We start from the raw sequence: 16,750 nt of genomic DNA on the forward strand, positions 1-16,750 counted from the left end.
CTCCAACCCCCTGCTCCAACTGCATTTGGGAGAATCTCAGTTCTTAAGTCCTCCAACCGTTGGTGCTGGATGGGAGTGTGAGCAATGCACTACCTCCCTGCACAAACAAGAAAGAAATATAGACAAGGAAAGTGGGGGTGTGTTCCAAATTTAGCTTTCTTTCCAACCTCTGCCCATATGGTTGGTGGTTAAAAAAATGATTGCCAAGCCAACAGAATGTAACCTGATATTGGGAGTTCCACTCTAACTCTGAGAGCAGTGCTGACGGCAGCACACGGTACTCATTTGTCTCAAAGCAATGTGACACGGGGACTCTGGACTCTGAGCATGGTCCTGGCCTCAAAGCCTTGTGAGCTGGCCTAGAAGACTCCCCCCACCACCCGACAGCGAGAATTCAGCGGGAAGCCATTGACTGCAACCGCGAGCATGGCGTTTTGAGAAAACAAGTTTATGGATCTGGTTCACAGTTTCTGAGTTAGGGAAGTTTCCAAGGCTAGGATTCCTTTGGAATCATAGCTTTCAGGGTAAACTGCAAATGAGGGGCTCTTTCACTTGCGAGCATAACTTTGGAAGGGAGTAATTTTCTCTTACTCATGTTTGAAAGAGCCATTGATTTATGTCTAGATGTCTTAGGGATGAAGGGATGAAATAAATCTGCCAGTGGATCCCTTCACCCAGTGGCGTGCAGGTAAATGTCTGAAGCATAGGCTCTCGCGATAAAAGGCACGTCAGTCTACTTTATATTTTGCTGGAATAAACAATGTGTAACACATACTTTTCAAACCATAAATGTATACATATCACTCTGGACTGTAAATATCATATAGTCAATTGATTCTCACAGAGTGCTTTCATTGATTTCTGTCAGACTTGTGCATCTGTAGCCAAACCAGGTTCGCAATTGACAAGCAACTGTAGTTGCTGCAGGAACACGGGTTGATATATTGGTTTACATTCCAGAGTGAAACAAAAATGAAAATGATAAAGAAGTGTGTCAGCTCTTCACTCCTCCATCAATGATGGCAGTGACTTCTTTGCTAAATCCAGTGAATTGTTTCTGAGTTTTTTGTGCTGTTCTCAACATCACAGTTACAGAGACAAGTTTAAGCTGTACTATTAACACCTTCCTCATCACTTTTTTAAGACTAGAATCTACAAAATCAACAAAGCATGAAGTCAAGGCCTGATTTGGAGTTCTGGTGACTTCTGTGGTGTCAGTATTTCCATCATGGCCAACTGCAAGTTACCAGTGAGCGGAGACAGCACACAGCTTGCTGGAAAAGTGGTCATCCCTCTCCTCCCCCCACACACGGCAAGTACACATAGCCCCAACAGCATATGTAGGAGTCCCCTGTAATAAAATGACTCGAATGTGATAAGTTCTGAATGTGTTATCTTTGTCTTTAACCTGATTCATTTACTCGTAAATCTATATAATTGCATTTTTAATAATGGTATGTTTAACAACTGGCTTATGAAAATTCTGATATTTAACAGTTGGTTCTCACGAGCCAGTGCATTACTGACCTATTCCCATTTAGACTGCAGCTTTGGGGTCTACTCCACCCCTCCACCCAAGGGTAAGGACTACAGGGAAGAGGCTCACAGAACAGGCTCCACTTCCCTACTCAAAGCTGGACCTGCTGCTCAGGTATTTATTGCCAATTCACAAGGAGAAAAGTACAGAAATGGAAACGAATTGTAGAAAATTTTATGGCAATTTGCCAGAAATGTTTAGGTTTGCTGAATCTCATAATTAAAAACTGTTGCTTGTATTTTGCAGGCCTTTTTATCATTTTCCTTTTGTAGTTAATTCACTTTTTAAAACATTTTACAAAAGTGTTGGTCCATGACAGACTTGGAGGAGCAACAAGGATGAAGCCCTGGGTCCTTCACCACAGATACCTCGACACGCACTGGTATGTTCTAGGGGGCCAGAATCAGCAGGGACAGGGTGTTGCAGATGAGTATGGATTAGACAACCTTGATGTTGTCCATTCAGCCCTGGGATGACCACCTATACCTGGATGAGAGGCTGTATCCCAGATTGCTTTTCTGCCACAGAAGTAGGAGGGCCAAAATCTTGGAAATCATCCAAGAGAAATGGGAACTGGCTTCCTATAGTAGTTAAACGAATGTGGAGCTGTGAGTGACAGAGCATGTTGACTAGAACTGCTCCCTGGAAAAGTCTCTGCCATTCCTAAGGGTCTATGTGCTTAGAAAAAGAGTCTCAGAAAATCATGATGGGTGACATATACTCAAATATGAACAATCAGAGTCTCTTCTCCACTCTGCTTTCCTTCACCCAGTCTGGAAAATCATCCCACTGGTTTGCTCCACCATCTTGCTTCTCTTTTGTTCTACTTACACATCAGCATCATAAAACCATGCCATCTCAGGGCCAGATGGACCATGAAAATAAAGAGCCCATGAAGTGGGTGTTTATCCACTGTCCAACACTGCTTTCCACTCTCACCCAGCTGATCTTTCAGCCATAGCTTTACTTCATCGCTAGACAAATACTTGGAGAATCAGGAAAATAATTGTTCCCAGAGTGACCCATTCCACTGAGGAATAGTTTTAAGGGTTAAAAAGTTCATCTTTTTTTTTGGGTGCAAAATAGATGTCCTTGTCAATTCCATGCACTGGTTCCAGATCTACCCTCCTCTTCCACGTGGAAGACCTCCAAAGATTAGAAGACAACATTCACATCTTCCGAATTCTTCTCATGTAGTCATGTCATTACTTCTTTTCACTTTCCTTCTACTGACCCTGTTTCCAGAACCTTCAGCATTTGCTTGCTCCCCTAAATAAGCACACTGGACTAGGGATACACAATGTCCACACAGTTTCCGCCCCCCCCCTTTCCTGACTGGATCCAGTCATAATTTTAGTGGCTAAAAGCTGAGGAAGGTGGGGAGACAGAAGCACAGGTTGGTGATGAGAGCTGAGAAGTGTTCATCTAAAATAAAAAGACTTGCCTTCTACCCTCACTGTTAGTCAGACAGCTCACTTTGCCCTGATGCCCATCCTGAAAGTGTTGAGGAGATTGTCTCTGTTCCACACAGGCTCTTCGCAGACACCAGAATTGGTGCAATAGCTTCTGCTCCATCTTCATTTATGGTAATTATATTACTGTTCACATCCGTCAGCTACAACTTACGAGATCCTGTCTGCAACGGTAGTCTCTTTCTTACCTCACAGGTTTACTTCCCGTCAGACATATAGAGTAGGATTGTAAAAAACAAAAACAAAACAAAACCCATCAAATCCAAAGGCAGCTTTAACAAAATCTGTCAGTATATTTGGAAAGGCCAAGTGCCACAGTGTCATGGTACATTGGCTGATCATGAGACACCTCTCAGCCAGGTGTGTGCGTAGGCAGGCTTGACAACAAGGATTCTTTTCAGAAAGGCTAACCAAACAAAAGCTTGCCAGGAGCTTAATTCCTACGCAAGCGCATTGCAATCTTCTTGGACCTGACACAGGCAAATCAGCCAAGGAGGATAGGAAAGCTGGATCTCTGTTCTTTTTGCCTTATTACCAAAAGCTGAAGGACAGCACAGTCTGAACTGGAGAGATTTGATTGTGTGTAAGAGAGAGAGCAGAGAGAGAGCGCATGCGTGTGGGGGGGGGAGTGGGGAGGTTTCAGGGGTCTTGCACAAGCCTTGGTCTTCTCAGAGCAGGACCTCAGGCCTGGCCTCATGGCTGAGCTCCACCTGCGGCTACTTGGCCTGCTACCATGAGGCCCAGATAGCTTCATTCTCTCTCTGAGGTTCACCAGCCCTGTTCTACCCGACTCCTGTGATCTGGCTCCCTCCAGACACCACTGCTCCTCACGTGACCTTAGCAACCTGGCGCAGCTTTAGTTCCAAGTCCCATCTCTCTGAAAGGGAATTTCTGTTGCAGAAATGCTCTCAGACACCCCATCCGGGCACTCAGACTGCCTTGGGAAGTTATGCTGCATGAGAGCTTCACTGCTACTGGGGAGCTCAGCCTAAGGGCTGGGTTCGCCTCCTACCTGCTGCTTCATCTCTACTTCCCCCCAGCTGAGTGCGATCTCTCTGTCCTATTCCTTCCTATCCATACTAGTTTGATGATATCACTAAAACGGCTCAATGTTTCCTCATTCACAGAAAATCAGCTGTGCCATTAAAGCACACTCATACATGCAAACTTGATGTGAAAACAGGTCACACACTTTTGCCCCCACTATCCACAATACTCCCCGAGTGACAGGAGAGACCCAACAGCAAATAACTATCACAGCGTGACCCCTGAAGAGAGCTGGTGGCCTATTGGCTCACACAGGCAAGAATCGCAAAGTGAGTGAACCCCAATATATCTCCTTCCCAACCGTAAGAAGCGCTCAAAAGAATCTCAAGCTAAGGTCACTTTATGGAAACCGCTTAGCCTTTCCTTCCTTCAGTCTGACTCCAGCTTCCTTGAGTTGTTCCCCAGCCGTCAGTAAGGTGGTAATATCACCTTGGCAGGTAATATCATGGCGAGAGCTGCTTCTAAACCCCTATTTGTGGTCCACAGGAGCCGAACGAAGCTCCGGGGTGAGGTGGGATTGGCTGTCTTGTCAGTCTATTAGCAACACCCTCCTGGTCTATATCTGGGTGAAAGTGCTATTGTAGCAAGCTTTCCCTTCAGCTTCCCTATGGCACTTGATCTCCAAAGGGAAAGATCAAGGCATGAAAGCAGACGGCTTGGAGCTAAGAGCAAGGCAGAATGGAGTGAATCAGGGGCCCTTTCTTGACCCTCCTGTCTTGCTGTCCACCTCTGCCCTCACTGCCCCCTTAACACCAAAGAAAACAAAACATAACTGGCTGTGATTCTTTCAAGATGTATGCGGCGACTACTGTTGCGGCCGTGGCTCTGTGCACAACTCAGCAGACATATTTGTCATTGTTTGAATACCTTCCAACTGGCTGAAAACAACTTAATGACAACTGAAAATGCCACCTTGGGGAGGGAGAAAAGGGAGCACATTATACTAAAGACTATGTGCCAGAACGTCGAGGATTTAATTCATAATTTTAGTTCCAGGCTTTTGGCAACTAAAACTAATAACCCAGAGGTATTCATACTCTTACCTTAAATGGACAGTTGCTTTACAGCTTATAAGGTCCTTTTCTAGTTATTATCACACGAGTTTCATTCTGTAGCTCATGAAGGGGGCAGATGAGGAAATATTTTATTGTTATATTTGCATGTGAGGAAACCACGTTTCCCAGGAGCTGAGTGACTCTGCCCAAGGGCACCTCACTGGAAAGGGGCAAGACACAGAACTGGGACCCAATTTGTTTGACTTTATAGATGAAAATCCTTGCTTGCCTTCACATCTGCAGGTTCCTCAGCCTGAGAATTTTGTCCTCAGCCTGTCACATGTCAGATGTGATCTACCTGCCAGTGGATGACATGGGTCTCTCTACATTAAGGTCACGTGTTTGAAAGACTGTTACAACAAGAAAAAAAAGGGGGTCCTCTCTGGTGGCACAGGTGTTAAAGTCTCAGTGCTATCAAGCTGTCAGCAGCCACTAAGCATGGATTTGATCCCCAGCCAGGGAGTGACCCACATGGTACAGCAGACCTCTCCTGTCTCGTCTTCCACTCCCTTCAGCAGTGGATTTCATTACACCTGCCTGTTCTGCTCCCCACTGTCTCTGGTGAATCCTCTTAACCTTCCACCCTGTACCTAGGGCCTCTACCCCAGTTCTTGAATGCACAAATAAATAAATCTTTTAAAAAAATATACCAGAGGCTCTCACTATACTGAGATTTGTAGCAATGCACTGATGGGGTGGGGGGTGAGGGGAGTGAGTCTTCTGCAATGTAAGGGCAAATATCTGGATGGTGGCTTACAGAGCACGTGCAGGAAGTGGGACTGGACTGTTCAAATGACAGAACGCGTTTCGGGAAAGCTGCTGTCATCTATTCTGGGACCTATTACCAATAAGCCAGTATGAGAGAGATATTATTGTAGCCACGTGTATTTTGAGCTCTGGGTGGGACTCCACAACTTTCCCCAAAACATGCCCCTCCCCCCACCATTTCATACCCCTACAAACTTCCTGCTCATTCTTAAGCAGGTACTGTGAGTGTTCCAAAGCTTTTGCAGATGTCAAATATGATAATGGGCCCACCACAAAGCTCTTTCATTCATGAACTTGGCCATAAAATGTGACTCCCAGCCTGCATTTATGAAGGTCTGACTTGACAATTTAGAAGCACAGTTAAGCCACCAACGTGTCCTTCATCTCAACTAGGTGCTTGTTGTAGGCATATAAGGTTACACTCGAGCCACTAAAAAATAAAAAAGGAATAGAAATCACTGGCCTAAAGATTATTTTCTAATGTTTTTGTGAAGTTGTTGCTCTTTTAGCTCAATTTTGAATTAATGGTAGGGAGGAAGTACCGGGTAAGAGAGTCGTGGGCCCACAGCTGTGGAGTATAAATGGTTTCATTCGCGTTCCATTGGGCAGAGGGGACAGATGGGGATGGCCTGCACACAACTGCCCTCCTTCGACACCTGGAGGTGACAGAAGACTGGCCACAGGGGCTGCCTCAGTCTGGGTTTCACCTTCTCCCTCAGCCTCGGCAGCCACACATGGCAGGCTTTGTCTTTTCAGCCCCTACACTGAAATGGAGACTGAAAGGTTTTGAGGGCAAACATTTCCACCAGACGTATCTGGTTCTTATGGGCAGGCCCATGTGTTTAATACTGGCTCCAACCCGATGCACAAGACGTGAGCTCTCCTCCTCACTCTACCCCCAACCAGCCCCTCTGACTCCCATGGACCTCAAGGTCTGTTTTGTCTCCTTCAGTCTGCTCTACACTCTTCATCCAAAGTCTGGGGATATCCCAATATCTGTGATCATCTTGCCCCATCTTTGGCCCAACTTAAGACAAGATTATCTTTTCTCTCTGACTTGCAGGTATGAAGACATTGGGCTCACTGGAATATCCTGGCTGTACCCACAGAACAGAGCAAGCTGGAGCAAGAACAGGTCCAGAGAAGATAAGGTAGTGAGGGAGTGGTGACACAGATGTTTCTGAAATGGCTTTCTCTTGCTGGGATTTGCTTTGCAAGCACATGTTTCAATTGTGCTTTAAAAGCAGGTGTGTGTGTGTACACGCCTTCATGAGTGCACACCTGTGTGTGTGTGTGTATTTCGATGTAAGTGGGGGTGGGGACTTGGCAGAGAGGGGCACAGATGCTTTAGAGGATTAGTCATCATTTCTATGCCAGGGTCACCTAGCCAGAACTTGCAAAACTCAGGATCAGCCTTAGCCAAAGCACTGGGAGTAGCCAGCTTCCCAGTTTACAATGACAGTTTCAACCAGGTCAATAGCTAGGAACGATGTTGAGGGCAGGCAGACAGTGAATCTTATTGCAGCAGGCCCATCATGGGTTATCTACCTTTGGAAGGGAGTCTGATCATTCATATATACGTGTATGTGTGTGTGTGTGTGTTCAGGGCAGAAATGGCTCATAACCCACAAGCAAATCTCAAACTTTACAGGGTAAGATGTGCTAAACTTGGGATATGCAGAAAGCCAAAGAGCTTTCAGAGATTGTAGAGTAATAATTTTCTGCTTGTTAGAAACCTTTGCAGAGGTAAACAAGTCACAAAGCCCTGTCACATTCATGATCACGCTTGATCATCACAATGACTCATTGATGTAGGCAAGGATGGTTACTTCTATTTTATAAGCTGGAGAAACTGAGGCTCAGAGCAGCCAAATACCTTTCCCTGAATCCCACTGCTAGGAGCTGTGCTGGAACAAGATCACATGTATCCTGGTATACCACACAGCTGACTGGCTTTCCTGTACTAGTCAGTTCAATGTGGGGTGGTTTTGTAGCTTCTTAGATGCTTGAAATATGAAGTCCAAATGCCACAAGCATTCAATTAGAAGGTGGTCAGGGCGGCAGGCTGCCTGGGCACTTGCTCATGTGACCCATGATGGAGTAGATCTTGAGGTGGGGCCTGAGATTCTGCCTTTCCGAGATGCCCCCAAATAATCAGGTACAGTTGGCCCATGGACCCCACATGGAGTAGCAAGGGGTAAGAGGATCTTACTGAATACTGATAACCTGGCTTTTGCTTGTCTTTTATGGGTCTTAGGAAAACCAGCAAACATGGGCCATTCTACTCTACGTTTGCAGGCTCTTTGAATATCCATAGATCAGTAGCTTTAATAGAAGCTGTTATTTTTAGAGTGTTTACTAGGTGCCAGGCTCTATGCCAAAAGCTCTGCATATATTATTTTATTTAGTTGCCCCACCCTATGAAACAGGCTGAGAGATCCACTAGCTCACCCAAAAGAGGCAGAATGACATTGGTCTGAGAAGTGGGAAGAACAGGCTTAGTTGTAATCATAGGCCATCTCGCCTATCCTGAACATTCAACAGCCAGAAAGAAGGGAAGACCCTCCGAATTCTGTGTTAAATCTATAAATAAGAGCTAGAGAGGAAAAAAAGACAGCACTTGGAGAACTTTGGGATGAAGAATTTAAAATGTGGATATAGCCCAGAAAGTCTGGAAACTACTCAAAACTTCTTACCATTCTGGAATACAGACATGCAGCAGGCGAGGTGGTGTGTGTGTGTGTGTGTGTGTGTGTGTGTGTGTGTGTGTGTGTGTGTGTGTGCGGAGCCAGGCTTGCTGGTTTGGAGAGTCAAAGGAGGTAAAAGGGAAAAAGTGATCATTTTGAAATTAGAGATCTCAGTAGTAAAAAACAGGGAATCTGCAAGGTCAGAAGAAATGAAGGCTCCCCCTACCCCCGCCAAAAACAAACAAACAAAAAAATCAAAAAAAACTCCAGTCAGCATCCTGCCAGGGACTGAAGCCAAACAATGAACATAATCACAGACTGCTGGCAGCAGGATGGCCTGGAAGAGTTGTCCAGCACATTCTCTTTATATTATGGAGAAAGTAGCTTCTAAAAAGAGAAACGGCCTCCCTAGGGCTCAGGGAAGTCCGAAGCAAGGCCAGAACAGAAACTGGGTGACTTGGGCTTCATTCAGAGCATCGGAAGAAGGGAAGAAGGGAGCCAGGGAGGCCAGTTGGGGGGGTCGCCAGGGTGCGGTGCAGGTCTGACCGAGGAAGATAAGGGGGTCGGGGCGAGCCTGAACCTACTCTGAGCATTGCATTGCTCTCGTCCCCGCTGGCCTTGGACTTGGAGAAAGGGGTTGGATGTTCCAGAGGGGATGACGGCAAAAGCACAGGGAGTTCCAGGCCTACTACGTGGGTGTTGGCGCATCACCAGAACCAGATGGGATCGCCCCCAATTTGGGGTAAAACTGTAACCGCTGACCAGGTATACAGTCTGTCTTGCCAAACAGCTATTGTGCCATGAGCCTGGCAGATTGCCAGTGCATCTCCTCTCCATGAGAAGCGTTTCAAAGGGGACCCAAGAAACTCCAGGCTGGTAGGATCACAGAGCATGTTAGGCAAGTGTAACCTACTGGGAGCAAAGCATCATTTTTCCTGTAAATTAAATTAACCACCATTTGTGTGCTGTTTTACAGTTTACAAAGCACTTAGGGTTAATCATGCCTAACTAATTGCCTCGTATTCTTTGAGAGGATAAATGTGCGTGAACAAAGGGAAACGAGTGGAGGTAATCTGTTTAGATTGTGAAAAGGCCCTTGACTAGGTTCCACACCAAACGCTGTTTAAAAAGGTCAAGTCACCATGGAATTGGGAAGGCGGGTTTTGAAATCGATAGGGAAGTGGCTTAGAGGCAGCAAAACAAGAATAGGCATAAGCAGGGACTTTTCTGGAGTGGCGTGGCTCAGGAATCAGTGCTAACCAGTGCATGTTATGGCGAACCATCTCAAAAACCTTTTGGTGACCAAAAGCTTTTCCAGTAGAAAACGCCAAATAGTCTCCATCTAACTGTGCTGATGGCTACGGCAGGAAGAGTGAATCAAATTTGTTCAGAGAAGGGCCTCTGAACTCTGACTCTTGCCTCTGAATTTTGACTCTGCGCTTAGTAACCTCAGGCCAGTGACCTCCTCCCACATTAGCGTTCTCAGCTGCAAAGTGGGCATGATGATAACTCCAGTTCATGCAGTGTGGGGAGGAAGCATGTGCAGATCTGGCACAGGGCTTAGAGCCCGCTGCATGTGTAGCCATCATTAGTTTTACTTATTATATTTGCTCAACATTCTTCTCTAGGATCCAGGCTATGGGTGGTGATGTTATGGTTTGGGGATGAAGCCTGGGAGCCGCTGCAGACTTTCTTGAAAGTAATTCAGAGATAAAAGTAGACTGAGGTGGCTGAGAAAGATTTCATGGGGGGAAACTAACAATTACAGAGTGCCTAGTGTTTGCCAGATAGTCAGCTGCCTTAGGAACTCTCCGCCTTGACTGAACCCAGTGATAGTACTATAAAGTTGGGGATCATCCATGATCCCCATTGGATGGATGAATGAATGGAGACTTCTAAAGGATGCTAAGAAAACATTGTCCTAGGTCACATTGGCACAAAAGGAACAGAGCCAGAGTGAAATGTGTGTTTGTTCTACCCCCAACCATTTTTTCCCCCTCTATCATACTTGAAATGCACTTTGAGGGATTGGTATAATTTCAGAAGGGGTATCTATATGGAAATAAGCGTGGGCAATGGCATGAAGATAGAAACAAGAAAAGTACGTTTTTATGGGGCGTGTGGGGGTAGAAGTATGTGGGGCTAGGGCTGGGAACTGGAGGCAGAAAGGGATTTTAGGCTAGATGAGAGAACCCTTAGAACTCTCCTAAGGAATCTGAACATTATCCTCCAGGCAATGGGGCCAGGATCAAGGCAACTGAGCTAGGGAGACCTATGAAATGCTTTAGAAGATTAACTTGTGGCTGTGCAAGATGCATTTGGTGGAATCTTCTGCCTGGGTCCCTGATTCCTTCTTATCTAATCTGCTAGCCTAAGACTCTCAATGTGCCTGCCTTAGCCTAGAAGCCTGGAGAGGGTTTCAGAGGGGACTGCAAAAGCACATGCAGGAGGGAGGAGGCAGGGCTAGAAAAAAAAAAGCAGTCTCCAAGCAGAAAAAATTCCTAGGGAAGAATCTACAGGAGTTTGAAGCCCAACTATGTCTGAAGGGAAAGTGAGAGGAAAGAGTCAAAGATGACTTCAGTTTTAAGCTTCGGTGACTATATACTCGATTTCTGGAAGACTGGTAGTGGTATTAGAAAAGTCAGGATATTAAGAGAAGAGCCATTTGGGGATGGCCCATTGTTAAGCCTGGTTTGTGACATACTGAATTGGTCTAACAATGGGAAAGTCAGTTAGAGATGACTAGTAAGAGCTAGAGATGTGGAATGATAGCTCAGGAGAACACTCAAGACTGGAAGTGTTGAATTTATAAGTTAGCTGCATAGTGGTATAATAAGGAATATTCATTGCAGCATTAGCCACAATAACCAAGAGGTGGAAACAACATAAATGTCCATCAGTAGATGAAAGGCTAAAATAAGTGTGGTACCTACATATAATGGGATATTATTCAGTCTTAAAAAGGAAGGAAGCCCTGCCCTATGCTATAACATGGAAGAACATCGAGGACATTATGTTAAATGAAATAAGCCAGTCACAATTCCACTTATATAAGGTAGTTAAAGTACCTTATACATATATCTATGTATATATATATACACACACACCCCTTATATATATACCTTTAACTACCTTATATATTTATATATATATATAAATATATATACACATTTAAAATAGACAAAAACTACACAAGCTGCAAATTGTGACAGTGTAGGGCTGGGGAAGGGAAATGAGAAGCTGCTCTTCAAGAGTTTAGTCACACGAAATAAACATGTGCTTCAGCAATACAATGTGCATATAATGAAGAGTATTGATGGGTGTATTCTTAAAAGTTTGTGAAGGTGTGTTTTCTTTTTCTCACAATAGAAAATGAACTTAAGGAAATCATAAAAAATAATTGAAAAAAAATGAAAGTGGATAAGACCCGACCCGTGTTTTCTCTGGAGAAGAAAGCAAAGACAGGCTTAAGAGGAGACCTCTGCATAATACCCAGCTTCAGAGCAGGATTAGGGAAAACCAGTGCAGGAAAAAGCCTGAAATGGGAACATGCAGGTCTCGGAGGCCAGGGGTGACAGGCTTGCAAGTTGGAGGAGCACGGCCGGGAAGCCCCAGCTAGGGCAATGGCAGCGCTTCTCCGAGCCCAATGGGGAGGGCGGGCGCCAGAACACCTGTCCTTACGAACGCCTTGTAACCGCCATGCGAAGTACTTTCAGGGGTGGGATTTTGGGCTGCTCTTTGCCTTCTTCTCCCAGCAGCTCCCTTTTTCCCTATTACCGGTGTGCTTTTGTGCCACTAGGCGGTTATGTGTGATACCCTATGTTGGTCAGACAGTTTGCAAGAAAGCTGAAGAAACACAGCATTCGAGGAGTGCCAGCTAATGTCTCCTCTCACAAAAGTTAACCCATCACTGGTTTTCACTGGACACTAGATTCCCTTTCCTTTTTGCATTTCTGCTTACAACTGAGAAGAACCAAGACATCTCCAGTGGGATACAGTTGCCCTGAGAGTTCGGTCCATTTTGGACAGTGAAAAATAGTATGCTACTCTTTTAATCTACCCAGATTCAGAGATGAAAAATCTCAACCTGATAACTTCATATTCTGGAGTATATTCTTTTCTTGAAGACTTGTGTGTGGCAGGGATTTTAGAAGAGTTAGAGAGAGCAGATTCAATTGCTTTTTAAATCCCAGGCAGCACTGGTTCAGCAGGCAGGAGCCGGGGCCAGTGGGTTACCTGCAAGGAAGCGGAGCTGATTCTTCACTTGCATCACGCCGTCGCCTGAGGCTCCAATGCATTCATCTTCGTCGTCGCCACAGTCTCCGCTCGCAAGCCCTTCCTCATCCAGGTTTTTATCCAGGACCCTTCCTTTTGGCACAGACATGGTTCTCAGGAGCTGAAAGATAACAGCCAGGAGTTCAGCAGCTCTTCAAATTTCTCAGGAGATCTCAAATAGCTATTACCAGGAGGTGTTGAATGATGCTGAATGAATTACACAGAAGTTTTGAAAAATGATTTCAAATTGACAGTTGCAAACGTGTTGAACTCTATTTACAGTTGCGTCCATCTGGACTTTTTAAGATTTATTTATTTGTGCATACAAGAGCTGGGGTACAGGCTAGAGGTGCAGGGGAGGTGGGGTTGTGAGAGGATTTGCCAGAGACAGCATGGGGAGCAGAACAGACAGATTGACTGAAATACACTGCTGAGAGGAGCAGCGGGCAAGACAGGAGGGGTCTGCTGCGCCATGTGGGGCAGCTCCCTGGCTGGGGATCAAACACATTCTGCAGTGGCTGTGGCTAGATTCACGGTGGTGCATTTTAACCTCTTGTACCACCAGGGAAGGCCCCATCTGGACTTTTCATAGTGAACGACATGATTCTCCATCCTCCACTCTACTTAGACTGTGAGACAGCCAGAGCATATAGCATGCCTTCCCGTGTCATGGTGTTCAAGTTCCTGAAAGCCTCTGAGGCAGGGAAACTCTAGACATGACAAGGCAAGACAAACACACAGGCTGAGAGGTCACTGAGGCCAGAAAACATCCCGGTAGAACAACAAGTTATTCCCACCAACTTAAAAGAAAAGCAGTGATATTCACAAGCATTTTAAATGAGTATAAATAATTGTCACATAACACTGATCACTAGAAAAACATTTCCCTTCAGTAAAATTGAGGCCCCCAGAAGATGGGGTTTTGGGCAGGAAGGAGGCAGGGGGACCATGGACTATGGTGGACCCCCACCAGCCTTGGTGGTGGGTGTGGTGTGCTGTCATGCACCTGAAGAGGTGCAACCCTAGATTCCTGAATCGTAGATAGTGTTGTAAACCAATGTTATCTTAATAAAAACAACTATAAACCAAACAGTATTTCCTTCCTCTACAATGTCAGTAAGATGCTCTAAAAGTAACGTAGCAGTACAATGCATAATATGTTTATTACGAGGCAGGCTTCTTTTGTTCTTTACACCTGCCTTTCCAGAAACATGGTCAATGCCCTTCTAGTTTTATGGTCACATGTCCTTCCCAAAAGGGAAGTTCTCCAACTCATTTCACTTCTCCTCATCTCTCTCCAAGGCTATATTCCAATATCTCTATTTCTGCTCTACCTTCTGCCAACCACCCATGTTTAGTCTAAAGTTGAAGTTCCACCTTCCACTTTAAAATAATGACCAACAGAAAAGAAATGCTGGACATACAGAAACTGAGATTTCTGTGATGGTGGAAGAGGACTCCTGAGAGCAAATGAAACAGACACAGCACATTGTAGCGTCTGAGGTTTCCATCGTCCATGTTCATTGCTGCAAATTAGATTCGTGGCCTCAACCAGATAGCCACTGTACCAAGAAGTATTTACAACAATCTACATACCATTGAGAACTATAAATTTTAAGGATTTCTTAAAAAAAAAAAAAAAGATTTATTTATTTGTGCGTACAGAACTGGGGTACAGGCCAGAGGTGCAGGGAAGTGAGAGGATTCACCAGAGACAGAGCGGGGAGCAGAACAGGCAGATCGATGAAGTATACTGCTGAGGGGAGCAGCGGGCGGGTCAGGAGAGGTCTGCCGCGCCATGTGGTCACCTCCGGGGCAGGCGGGGATCGAACTCATACTGAAGTGGCTTTAGTTTCTCAGTGCTGTGCTTAAACCCGCTGCGCCACCAGGGAGGGCCTGGATTTCATTTTTTATACTAAGGAAGCAAAGTCCAAGTGGCGCTGGGGAGGCCACGCCACTGACTCCCCCCACAACATCGTTGCCACCTTGGCTCTAGCGCATCTACTCTCTCAGCCTCCCTTCTGTAGCACACACCCTGCATCTATCTAACTACCACAGATGCTTAAGCCAGACCCTTCCTTGAAAACATTATTGCCCTCTGCTCTTCCTGGGAATCCCAGGGAACTTATGTTTATATATCTATCAACACTTACCATGTGAGAAATTATAACTGAGAAATCGCTTTAAAAATTATCCCATAGCTAATTTAGGTATGACAAAAATAAACCCATGTTGTGTTAGCACAAATAACATTTTTAATGAAAAAGAAATGTATTTTCTCTGCCCTAAAACAGCTAGAAGGAAGAGTAGCACTGTTTTACATTTTTGCAAGTCTCTTTAATGTTCAGCTTCATACTCTAAGTAGACTATCAGATATGTCGAGATCTCCATTCAATCTACTATGATATGTTGTTTTGGTTGAAAGACTTGCACACCATCCAACAACCACTTACAGATAGGTAAGAGGAAAAGAAAGAGGTATTTCAGGATGCTTTTAGATCATTGTGGATATTTTGCACTAGTATTACATAAAAACTGACAAAGTGAGGGAGTGCAGTTTCACTGTGAAACATGAAATCATATCAATCAACTTTTCATGTTCTATTACATTAAAATTCATTGGCATATTGTAAACTTTTAAAATGAGCTTTTTACTCATTATGTATCATATCCACAGGTCATTCAGAAAATACTGGTTCACTTAATTATGCAGGTCTTCCAAACGTGGACACCTTTCATTATAAGATTTCAAAATAAAATCATATTCATTAATAGCACCTCTAATTTCATTTGTGAAGTCTAAGTGTCGAGTAGCTCTTAAGCTCACAGTAAGCTGATAAAGATTTTTCAAAATTTAATTTTCCTTGAAAGCTAGAATTTTATCACTGGCAACAAAAATAATTTTCCCTTGAACTATTAGGCTCTCTTTGCTCGTTTTGAAGAAATATCTGGCAAATACTCAAGTCTGTACACTGTGTCAGTCACTAGCACCAATAAAAAATGGTGTAGTGAGGCTAGTTTAGCTCGTACCTTAAATAATTCCACTAGCATTATTCTGTGACATACACATCCACACACAGTTTCTAGCAGCAGTTTTTTTTTTAAGGTTACATTTTTTAAAAAAGATATATTTATTTATGTATACAGAACTAGGGTATAAGCCAGAGGTGCAGGGGGCAGCGAGAGGATTGACCAGACTCAGAGTGGGGAGCAGAACAGGCAGACTGATGAAGTACACTGCTGAGGGGAGCAGCGGGTGGGTCAGGAGAGGTCTGCCACATCATGTGGGTCACTTCAGGGGCCAGGGAACGAACTCAACACTGAAGCGGCTGATGCTAGCTTGCAGTGCTGTGTCTTAACCGGTTGCACCACCAGGGAGTGCCTAGCAGGACTGTTTTTAAAAGAGTGTACTCAAGGGTTTAATTGATAGTTTCTCATTTTTACTGCGTTAGCATGGTATCTGTAAGTGGAACTGCCATTTTGTGTCTTTCAGGTATACACGGGTAATGAATACAACTGCTAACATGGTTCAGTACCACTGCCTTGATCACAGTGTGATGGCAACAGTTGTATTCTGCTGGCCTGGGGAAAAGGGCAAGTAATGTCTTAGAACTGTTATGCAAGCAATTTTGACTTTGTGGATCCTGGGGTTTCATGGACTACTGTGGTCTCTAAAGCCTTGACTACTGCCATTGTAGACTATAATGTCACCTCACCTTGACCAATATCCACTGAAGGACTGATTAGTCAATATGTAATTTCTGAAACATCTCTCTCCTCTGTGTCATTTATGAATCCCTTCAGGAAACATTAATTAAGTACCTACTATGAACTATTATTTCTGTGTGTATTGAAATCTCCCATCCTTTCAAGCAAGTTACAGTGCTATTTCCTTAATAAAGCCTTCCT

The 16,750-nt window shown here is 44.6% G+C and overlaps 1 protein-coding gene across 1 annotated transcript in view; it reads right to left on the bottom strand.

Annotated features, from left to right (window-relative positions):
* The window catches only part of GPC3 (glypican 3), a 354,530-nt gene that overhangs the window by 35,661 nt on the left and 302,119 nt on the right, over positions 1–16,750 (bottom strand). Inside the window, exon 7 of the mRNA XM_004685819.1 lies at positions 12,803–12,962. Within this exon, the coding sequence (XP_004685876.1) occupies positions 12,803–12,962 (160 nt within the window). The remainder of the gene's footprint in view (positions 1–12,802; positions 12,963–16,750) is intronic.

This window comes from Condylura cristata, unplaced genomic scaffold (genome assembly GCF_000260355.1).
Source record: "Condylura cristata isolate star-nosed mole 26May11 unplaced genomic scaffold, ConCri1.0 scaffold00019, whole genome shotgun sequence".
NCBI lineage: Eukaryota > Metazoa > Chordata > Mammalia > Eulipotyphla > Talpidae > Condylura > Condylura cristata.